This window comes from Alligator sinensis, unplaced genomic scaffold, assembly GCF_000455745.1.
Source record: "Alligator sinensis unplaced genomic scaffold, ASM45574v1 scaffold842_1, whole genome shotgun sequence".
In the NCBI taxonomy this organism is placed as follows: Eukaryota; Metazoa; Chordata; order Crocodylia; family Alligatoridae; genus Alligator; species Alligator sinensis.
Genome location: NW_005842295.1, coordinates 1,252,656 through 1,264,235, shown reverse-complemented (window position 1 = coordinate 1,264,235; position 11,580 = coordinate 1,252,656). Strand labels below are relative to the sequence as shown.

The following is an 11,580-nucleotide window of genomic DNA, read 5'->3' as shown; positions in this document are numbered from 1 at the left end:
AAGGAGGGGCCTTCCTCCCCCCCCCCCCCCCCCCCCCAGCTAAAACATCAAAAATTATTGGCCACTTGAAAACATGGCTATATATTGCTCACCCAGATCAAAGCTGAACCTAGAATCAGTGGCAAAGCTGAAACTAGAGCCCAGGATACCTGGCTTGCAGGCCCTCCCTGTGGCTACTCAAAATTTCTCCTGAATTGCTTGAGCAGAATTCTGAAAATGCTTCCATTAAATAGAAAAATAGATTAAGAGGGGGATTAAATTAACCATGAGTCAAAACTGGCCAAGATACTGAAATCCTATTAAAAGTTGTCTTCAACATGAACATTATTGAAAAGTAGGATTAACAACTTCTAAAACTAACAGGGAGCTGAGAAAGGAAAATACTTGAAAAATGTTAAAATATACGGATTAGCTGAACCAGATGCCAGGCCTTCTAGATTCCTTACTTGTGGGGACTTGCTTCTGGGATGCTGTGCTGCAGAAGTCTGGGAATTAGCTATTGATCTGACATATTTTTGTTATTAATTATTAAAAATTAATGATAAAGCTAGAGAATCTCCAGATTATGAGGAAAGGAATGAAGAGTTATCCTGCCCATTTACATTCCCTAAAGATTCTGCTTTCTAGCAAACATCTAGGTCCCATTTCTACAAAGGACTGTGCAGAGGGATTCCTGAAAAGTAACAAAATCATGAGCATTGAACTGGTTGGATTTATAGTGTCCAATTCAGCAGCTTCAGTAAATGGCACAATGGGCATTCAGCTTCTCATGAGTGCTTAGTACTTTGTGCAACTGAGATCATGCATTCTGATCCAAAACCTATAGGTTTTTAAGAGTGCATAGTTTAGCTAAAGATTTAATTTCATTCACTTTCTTCGTTCACTATCACTGTTAGTCTAAATATTTCAAACACAATTTTGTGTTGAAAAATTGCTCTTTCTGAAAAAAAAGATTCGGAAAATGCCTTTTCCAAAAAATTTTAGTTGCAACCATCTATAGATGTCTTTAGACAACCTATATTTGTTTACCATATTGAAAACAGCAAAAGGATTGTCAAAATAGTTTAAAAAAAAGAAATATACATTGAAAAAAAAGTACAGAATTTAAAAATAGGTCCATTCTGAGCCTGGCAAGCAGAGGCATAGCTAGGAATTTGGTGCAAGTCAAACACTTATGTCCTCACACATAGGCCATGGGCAGCTGCTGCTGCCATGGTGCAAGCTCCATGAAGTGGGACAGACATTAGCAATGGTACAGACCCCTCGGGGACTGCCATTCTGGCATGTAAATCAATACTCAAGGCTGATGTCCTGCTCACCCACCTCTTGCATTACTGCCTGTGAGGCAGAATAAATTTAATAGTTCTGAGATTTTTCACTAAATTTAACACTAAGAAGTAGACCAGTCCTAAATTCTTCCATGTATTGGTGCCCTATCTATTGTTTGTCTGTCACCTTAATCCACAAACTAGTCTTCCTGCTTTTGGAATAAAGGAGCTCCCCTTTGTATCAGTGCATTTGCTGGTACTCAAAATGAATCATCAGCTCCCAGAGAGAGGTGAGTCACCTCTGAGCTCACCAGTGCACTTAGTTTATGCGAAACAAAATGGCTGAAAGGGGCAGTGATTAAAACACTAGGTAATCCCTTGTTAAATGCGTCTCTCACCAAACAATTGGGCAAAGATTTGGCCATTTCCAAATTAGTGAAATATATTTATTAAAATACAGGAAGCTGTGCATATTTTAAATGATTTTTTGCTCGCTTTCACTACACAGGATGGTAAATCTCTATATATCAAATAGATGACAATTCTAATATTGAAAGTATGGAAATTCTAGGACAGATACTGGCTTATAATATATATCAAAGTAATTTCATTAGAAACTGCCAAGTCTTGAGAATAAACATTACTTAACGTTTGATAATCGTCCAACAAAATTATGTCATAGGGTGAATTAAGGAAGCATCACATATGAGCTATTAATTTGTTTTCCTTTCTAAAGTTCATAGCTTAATGTGTAAAAATAATTGCAGCAAATACTACAGTTTGTTCCTTCCTGAAGTTGTCTATATATTTTTAGAGTTATTTTTCTCTTCCTTGTGGCTTCTTGGAAATGGTTCCCATTAAAATTGTTGTTAAATGTGCATTTACAATTGTATAGATTGTTCAATATGGGCTAAATCCTGCCCTTCATCCATAGCTGTGGACACCCATACTGCAGTAAAACTATGGCAAGCTTGGGGTGTGGAGCACCATTTATCTGGGCTTTATACTGAGTTTTCATTTTGAGTAGTACAAAGACCATTTTTGTGATGATTAATTGCCTTTGTGTCTATGTACAGCTATGTATGAGGGCTGGAACTCTGCTAACATCCACTGTGCCTGGGTCCGTACAAAGGAGGCACATTCAGTTTGTGGGAGAGCATTGTATTCCCTTTCATATACATGTTGACTCTTCCCCTTTTGATAAATCCAGCTAACTAGGCTTCCTGTGAGTAAGAAGATTTGTTGATGTTGTAGCAAAAGGACATCAGAATAATTTGTAATGTTTTTGGAAGCACTAATGGCAAAGCAGGACACTAATGGCAAAGCAGGACACACAGGCTCTGTGTGTGGCTCTCTTCCAAACTCTAAAAAGTATGGTGCTCACTGCATCTATTTGATCTGGATGAATGGCTCAGTCTGCTCTTTCTCCTCTAACTAAATAAGAGTGTTGGTTCAAAGAGGACAGTGAACAGTGACATTTACATTTTCAAATCTCTTCACTGAGAGAGGTAAGGAAGATAAGTTTCAGTTTCTTTTTATCTCTTCATTTAAAATAATGTATATTCCTCAGGTAGAAGAACAATGTAAAGCTAATACCTTGTGCCCCATATCCATGGCAGCAACAGCGTATTGTGGGAGGTGTGACTTTGATTCAAGTGCCCACATTTGTGTTTGGGTAAAAGGCTCTCAGAACGCTACAGAAAAAGAGGCCAATCAAGATGTCTGTCCAACTGCAGAGGAGACAGTGTACAGTGGAGGCCCAAACCGATATTCATTTACAGGTAAAAGGAAATGGGATCATTGCTTCTTCTGTGACATTTAAATCACTCTGGAATACAAGTTTCTGACCTGGTTTTCATTACGTGTTCTATGTGAAAAGAAAGTAATGATGGACTTTCTTCATACACTAATCTCCTGGCCAGGGCCTGGGTAGTAACTTTAGGCAGGTGAAACCATACAGGAACTAATCCTGATCCCACTGAAGTCAGTGAAAGTTTTGCCATTACCATTGTCTTCAGTGGGTTCCTTCCTTAAGTCCTGACTGAGGACACCGCTTAAGTGAGCATAAGTATTTGAATAGTCCCATTGACATATACTGTACCTAGAGATGAAAAGTTTTTTGTGTACCTTAATAAAAATTAGTCATGAGCAGGGCTTTTATACATGATTTACATGACTGTGTCATTTTTCTTATTCTAGACCTGAACCTGGACCCCTATGTCACCTATGAGTATAGGGTAGCTGTGTGGAACAGCTATGGAAGAGGTTTCAGTGAAATCAGCAGAGCTAGAACTCAGCAAGATGTGCCCCAGGCTGTAAACCCACCAAGATGGGCCAAAGTAGACAATCGGGAAGATGCAATACTTCTAAAATGGAAAGAACCGCTTCAACCAAATGGTATTGTTTGTACATAAAAATGGTATTTCCTATGCCAGCTGTTCTAATAGAATGAAACCTGTCTATGAGAATCTCTTTCACAGCCATATTAGTATGTACAGCTAACCTCAGCATGGTCTACAGTGATGATATCATTCTCATATTTGTTCCTCCACTATTTGAAAAAAGCATGCATGTGAGTTTTTCTGTTTTTTGTTTTGCAAATTCATATTGCTATTTTCTTACATTCAGGATATTTGTGCTGGCTCATTCCAAGGGTTTCTTCCCCTGCCAAAAAAAGCTACTTGATTTAATGGGAATGGGCTTCTGAAAAAGGCAGGGCATTATAGTATTCAGTACTTTGGGGGATTCTTCGGAGCAATCTTTGAATGAAGTGGCTGTCTCTAAAGATGGTCTCTTAAAAATGTCATTGTAATATTTTGGAGTGAAAATTCTGAGTTGAACATGCCATACTGTGATCAGTGGCAAACTTTCTCTTCTGGTTTAGGTCTTATCACTCACTATATTGTTTTCCGAAATGGGATGGAGCGTTTTAGAGGAAAAGAACTGAGCTTCCTTGACACAGGTGGTATCCAGCCATATCAAGAGTATTCATACCAGCTGAGAGCCTGTACTGTTGCTGGTTGTACAGACAGCAGCAAGGTCAGTGTATTTATTTTTATAGGAGTAGTTTTAGCAGCAATGTTGGCATCATAAAAATGCCATTGGAAAGGTATTGTTTGAAGCATCGTATGGGTGAATGTATGAAAAACAACAATAGCTTGTTTGTGACTCGTTTAAAAATATTGTGTTAACAGGTGACTGGGTTAAATCCCAATTTGTACATTTTAGCATGAAGACCCAATTGATAAGTAATACCTTAGTCCCTTCAAACCTGCAAATATGACACTGAAAGTGATATATTAAATAGGGAGCACACTTAGGTCAAGCACAAAAGAGAATGTTAAAAATATGCTTTCTTTCCCAAAAAGCAAGACTACACAAATTAATGTCCTCATTGTTTCTTATCAGGATGACTGTGACCTCTTTTTTCTCTCTCATGCTGCTCCAGTCTCATCAGCCATCTCATCACAGCTTCACTCATTATATCCCTTCTGTGGCTTCCAGTGGCAGCACCAGATTCAGACTCCTCACCTTCAACTTTCTATACACACTACTACCTCCGTTCATATTTTCTCTCTTCTCTCTCCCCACTCCTTGTCACTGCATCTTTTGCCTGTTTTTCCTGATCACAGCTTCACAATGTATCTGTCTTTCACTCTGCTCTCTAACTGTTTATCAGCCTCCAACATCCCTTCTCATACAGCCCATGGGTTTTTGCCCTACTCATAGCCACAGTGGCAGGGCTTCCTCCTGCAGCAGCAATGAGCATCCCAGTGAGAACAGAAGCTCCACCACTGCAGTCAGAGCCCCAGCTGGGCTTGTCCCATGGTGGCAGCCAGTGAACCAGAGAGAGCCAATGGGCTGGAGCCCCAGCAGCACTGTGGGTAGAAGCCCCACCTCCATGGTCAGAGCTTCAGCACAGTCTGCAAGCACCTGAAAGGCAGGGAATTAGGTCCTCCAACTGATTTGAGTGTGAGACCATTCTTCTAAATCATGACCAAACTTTTCAAACCTGCCTAACTGCAGTTTTGCAAAAATCACCCCAGAAGTACAAGGAGGTAACTGTTCTATCCACCTCTTATAAGCTAACTCTTGTAGTTATAATCTCTGAAATGAGATGCTGATACCATCACATCCACTAAGCAAGCATATTGTCAAGGACATATATACATATAAATCATGTATAATAGTAATAATAAAAATACCTAAGAGCTCATAAAAGCAAAGGACCAAATTCTCCTCTTATATCAGAGTACATCAGAAATAACACTCCTGAGATCTGCGGAATTACAGAAGTGTATAATAGTCATTGGTGTCCCCATAATGGAGTTAAGAGAACCTCGTTGTCCTTATGTAAGGCATCTGGTAGTCATAGACACCTTCTACTGGTTTCCAATAGGGTTCATGAAGAAATTAATTTTCCTCATGAATGGCTTCTGGAATTTTTTTGGGGGGTGGGAATATGGGGAAGGAGGGAAGCACTAAAGTGTTGGACATTAACCACATCTAGAGCTGAGAGATTAGCTAGGATCAGCTGGTGCTCCTACTGCTACTCAGAAACCTCCCAGGTACCTGTCTGGAAGGTCTTGCTCATGCATTCAGAATCATGCTAATCACCAAATTTTAGGGTTTGGAGGAATTTCCCCCCAAAATATGATTGGCTAAGGCTGTTGGGGGGTACCCCTTTTTCTGCAACATGGTACATGCTAAGAATACCTCAGAGCATATAAACCTGAGACGTTCTCTGTCACTGCAGCACCAGGATATGGTGGTCCTCTGTTGTCCTGTGGTTTTTACCTATGGCATGTGGGAGAGTTTGTTTTTACAAGGTGTTTTGTTCCTGTAGTATGTGGGGGTTGGAGTGAGTCAGAATGGATGATCCTGTGGACAAATATTTGCCTGCAAATGGGGACGACTAGACATGACGGCGTGGGAGACCCTTCCAGTTTTACATTTCTGTGCATCTTGGAGTTTAGAACTGACCTATTTTTTGTTTCAATTTTGAAAAGATCTGAGTGAATTCTAGATTGTACTGTCCTTTGAAAGCCTTCTGGGGTCCTTTAAAAAAAATTAGAATCAGCAGCTATGAACTGATAACATTCAGATTTAGTGGATGCAAGGAAGTTTAGCCCCATGTTTACTGGTGCTTAAAATATAGGAAATCAGGCCGTTAAAATGCAAAGACACTGAGGAACCATATGGAAGAGAGTTATCAGGAGTTCTCTAACAAGACGTTTTTTGTTGTTTCATCCTGTGTTATACGGTACAGCTGAAATGTTGTGAACTTGTTGTTATAAACTGTAGACATAGACTTATGTAATGTATTCAAGGTCAGATTTCATTGGGAAAAAAGAAGGGTGGGGGGAAGGAGGAAAGTAACTAGTTCTTCAAGCCCTTGGTAATGATATGCCAGACCAAACAACAACATTTTAAAACAAAAGTGACATTCTCATTGATCAGAGTATCTAGTGCACTATTACAATAAATTGCTGTTTAATTCATGTGTCTTCAGGTAGTTGCAGTCACTGTCCAAGGAATCCCAGAGAGTGTTCAGCCACCAACAGTCACTGCTTTGAGCTCAACAGCATTGCATTTGAGCTGGACCATACCCAGGAAACCAAATGGTATCATCAGAGAGTACCAGATCAATCAAAGTGGAAAAGGGCTTATATACACTGACACTGCAGGCAAAATGCAGTATACTGTATCAGGTAAGGATGCAAAGCTCTGAGAAGGTAATGCCCTGTTCTCAGATATAAGACCTTCTTACTAGGGCTGTGTGAAGCTTTGGTTGCTGATTCGATCCGGCGGAGATTTGGCTCAATTTGGTGGCTGAATCTCTAAATCTGAATCAAATCAGGAGACCCTTTAATTTCTCTGAATCAAATTGGAAGCCTCCAAATCAATTCGGAGAGATTTGGAAAGATTTGGTGATTTTGACATAGACACAGCTTTAAATGTTTTTTCTACATATCTCAAGGTGCCAGGTGCCTCATGAATGCTGAGATGCTGGGGTGGATGAAGTGTCCTACAGGAGCATGGGGCGGTCTTCAGCACACTCAGCAGTGGACCCAGAAGTGGACCAGAAGCACTTCTGGTCCACTTCTGGGTCTGCCGGGGAGCACGAGCCCCCCCGCCCCAGCTCGGTGACTGGTGCCTTCTGGGTCTGGAGGGACACCCAGGGTCTCCCTGTGGCTGATTGCCAAGCCAGATGGGAGTGGGGGGGGGCAGGGTGTGTCCCTCCGGAAGTACTTCCGGCCCAGTGCCGAGTCCACCGCTGAACATGCGGGGGCCCCCTGCACTCCTGTGGGATGCTCCAACTGTCCTTACCATTGCAGCATTCACGAGCCATGCCTGGTACCTCAAGGTATATAGAAAAAACATCTAAAGCTGTTTCTGTGGCTGAATCACTGATTTTCTGAATCAGCATCGAATCTTCAGATTTGGATTTGGCCGAATCAAATCAGGGACAGTGATCTGAATCAACAAATCGAATCACTGTCCCCAATTCATGCCGAATCCAAATCGAATATGGCCCATTTCACACACCCCTACTTCTCACCATATTGATACCACCACCTCTGTGTAACTTTTAGATCCCAAGTTTTGCCTGCAGCTCAAGAAATATTTTCAGTTGGTGTCACAAACCTTAATCTATTTTAATTACTACATTTTTCCCCAGCTGGTGTCTCTTGTTTCTCTGTTGTTAATAATAATGAATTTAATTTCCAAACATTAAAATATGCTATATATATCAATGCAGAACACATACTTGATGGAAAGTGTCAGACAAGACATGTTAGTTTTGTATACTCTAAGTCAGATTCTGCACTCTGCCACACAGTGTTAATGGAGAATTCCACTGGAGATACTCTGGATTTGCATCAGTATAAGGGAGAACAGGCTATGGTTTCTTGTGTTTGAGATTACAGGAAAACAGAAACTGTGAAATCAGCTTGGGAGTGACCTGTCAGCTGGTGCTTGGTGCGTCTGAGGGTTTTGTTCTATGTTTTTTCCTGTAACTGATTTTAGAGTATAAACCCTTTGGTTATAGCAATAGCAACTTGCTTTTCCCTCAGCCAAGCATTTTGTTGGCGTTCAATAAAGAAAAATATTCAGAGAAGCATTTGTCACTCTTAGCAATTTCCCAGGAACTCATGAACATCTACTATAGAATGTTTGTTTTGAAAGAATCCCAAAGAGTCAATAAAGTGAGTGTGCAGAAGATTTGACATTGATATTAAAGAAGTATTGCTTTCATATAATAGTCTCTTAGCAATAGTTTGTGACACAATGAAACAAAACTGAATTTAGAAATGTTTGTGGCAAGCAAAAGAGTAAAATTCTAACTTTCAGACACTTTTGCTTTTATCCTATTAGACCCTGAATCTGAGGTCATATTTCTGCACTTGTGTATTTTAAGAAAGTATATATTTTAAAGTTTTCTTTCCTTCTAACTTTAGTTGCAGTCTTGGGGGTCCTAATGGTATAGCTACCGCCCTTTCTGTTGAAGATCACCCAAAATTATAGAATTCCCCCATAGTAGTACCATACACAAATATGAAATCCATACAATGTGTATTACAATTAGATGGATGTTCAAAGCATCCCAATACTTTATCTCAGTTAGTATAGCCATGTGCCATAAGTTTTTCCACTTCAGTATAGATTTTAAATAATGAAAGAAATAAGGACTCCACAAAAAATGCTGCTTAAAATGTGTTCATAACAATTTGCTTGGAAAAAGAATTAGGGATATAGCAATAAAATTCTGTGCACTCAGTCCCAAGCTCTGATGGATTCATGCTTACCAGCTTGATGTGGCTAAATAAAAGGCAGAGCTCCCTTAAAGGGGTTCCAGGTTGTATACCTAACGAAGGTACAATATAGAGCAGCTCTGTCAGGTCACACTGTTCTAAATTTCCTTACTTTGAGGGAATCCTCACTGCTTTTTGTATTGTAGAAGCAGCCATTGAAGCGGGTACTTGGTGGGTGGGGGAGGGCAGAAGGAGGGGGGAGTCCTGACCCATTTTGTTCTTCCATCTCTGTGAACTAGGGCTGGAACTTTACCATAAAATTTCAAACCTGGATTTTAGACTTCACGCACATATTAAGGTTTGGAGGGTTTATTTCAAGCCTGCTCCCTACTTCTCATAAAAACACAACTACATATTTTAGGCACCCAAATCCATATTTAGGCACCTTATTCAGGCACCAAATCAAAAAATGTGATTTAATGCATTGCCAGAAACTTGTAGTTCACATTAAAGTCCAAGGCTTTCTTTTTCAGAAGCAGCTAAGATCTAATAATACCCTCAGATTCTAAGCAGTGTAATAAAAGATGGGCAAATAATCCACCATTACTTTTCCCAAATTATCAGCCTTATTTCAGGCTTTTCCAGTTGAGCCTCAGTTTGCTCACCCTCTCCAAAGCCCCAGTCCCATTTAAGGCATCAAATAAGCAAAGCAACTTCAGTTCCTTGGTCCTGTGAAATAAGTAACTTAAGCAACTGTACCAGAGGCATTGCATTCATCCCTAAAAGTCTAAGGCGCCCTTATCTATCAAAGAAGAGGAAGGAGAGCATAAAATGCTGTGGTGAGCAGTGTCAAAATTATCAGTAAAACCATCTTGATTTTGGCCATGTCTGGAAGAAATGAGCAACTAGCAAGACCAATTGCAGGCTATAGATCAGACTTGGCTCTAAAACCAAAATGACTGTACCAGGAAATCTGAGTATTTGGGGTACTGCCAGATTTGTTCGGGTTCATTTTACTCGGTTGTCTTCTTTAATAAATGGAGATTAGGATTGGGGTAATTAGGAAGATCATCAAAACAGAGATGGCTTTTTGTGCAATCACTTTAGAATTGCTTCTTTGAGAGAGGCTGGCAATCTGTTTTTGAAGAAGGGCTGATGACCTCCATAAGGTCACTGACTGAAACCCTATTAGAAAACACTGCCACCTCACTAATGCCCTTATTTCCCTCTCAAGAACCAGTTTCTGCCTCCAAAGGGCCTCATTTTTAGTATGAGTACAAACAAAATAGTTTTTCAGAGGCACTTGCTAGGGAGGAAAGATAAGGAACAATCTATTTTTTTTCAGTAGAGCCATCCTAGTAAGTCTTTTCTGCATTGTCTTGCTAAGCCAACAAAAAAATTATGGGGAGCATTTCTTTTGTTAGTAAAAATCAAGCCTTGCATTAGGTCATACTGTTGGATTCATGACAGTGGTTTTGCAACTTGGATAATTATTACTTTCTAAATTCACAGAATGAGCTAAAATAATCAAGCTTATTTCGCACATAATCTCAAATGTTTGAACTAACTATTGTCTCAGCCCCTGTGGATGTGTGTTTTGATTTTCTCATCTTTTTTCAAAACCTCTGGTTTTCCCAGAGCAACAGTTGAACGTTAATGAAGCCGTAGTATTAGTCTTTCCTGAGACTTTGAATCTAGGGCCTTACAAATAACAGAGAAGAAGGCTAGCACCTTGCCACTGCACCATTGTCTTGCTGCTTATTTTTAATTACATCAAAGCTTTGGAAACATGATCCCATAAATGCTTTGTGGGAATAGCGGTGAATGCACTCATCATGTGAAATCCATAAATTGCTTATAATCCTCTCAAGATGTTAAAAAAAGCATTAAGTAATTGAAGACAGGAAGTCCTCAGTTAATTATTTAGAGGTGTTATCAATGCTTTAAGTAAACTGAAGCATTTTCTGCTATCTCACTGAGTTGAATGCCACTGGGACCTGGGGGCAGCAGCCATCATCTTCTCATATTCTCTAATGCAAACAGCACATGGCAGCTTGTCAATAAAAGACCTTTTTATATCATTTATTACTGAACATTTCCACTACCCTGTACAGAACAATTTGGATGTCAGTTATGGCATTGTTTCACTTTGTGTTACTACTACTTTACAAATGGGCCTGCTAATACTCTGTGTTGTGGGGGGGAGAAGCAGGAGGGGAGGATTGACTATAAAATAATTAGGGCTATTGCTGCAAAAAGAAAGCTAAGAGTGCCCTCTTCAGCAGCAGTAGCTTTGAAAATTGTACCAATCATTCTTAACTCTATTTTTGTCCTTGACTAAAGAACTTATCCAAAATAATGTACTTTATCAATAGTTTCTGTGGACACATTTAAGTAACAGTTAGAAAACAAGGCTCCAGAATTGTGTGACAAAATAGCATGAAATTATTCTGTATACAGATAGACTCCATTTAAGGCTTGTAGATGGTGGATGATAGTACAGGGCTATCATTGGTCAACCCTATCTTCATACTGTGATGAATCATTAGTAGTAT

At 39.8% G+C, this 11,580-nt stretch overlaps 1 protein-coding gene across 1 annotated transcript in view; it reads left to right on the top strand.

Annotated features, from left to right (window-relative positions):
* USH2A (usherin) overlaps positions 1-11,580 on the top strand; it is a gene marked incomplete at its 5' end in the record, with an annotated part of 567,922 nt that overhangs the window by 425,256 nt on the left and 131,086 nt on the right. The window contains 4 exons of the mRNA XM_025209559.1: positions 2,839-3,049; positions 3,468-3,665; positions 4,153-4,307; positions 6,781-6,979. Coding sequence (XP_025065344.1) covers positions 2,839-3,049; positions 3,468-3,665; positions 4,153-4,307; positions 6,781-6,979 — 763 coding nt within the window. The remainder of the gene's footprint in view (positions 1-2,838; positions 3,050-3,467; positions 3,666-4,152; positions 4,308-6,780; positions 6,980-11,580) is intronic.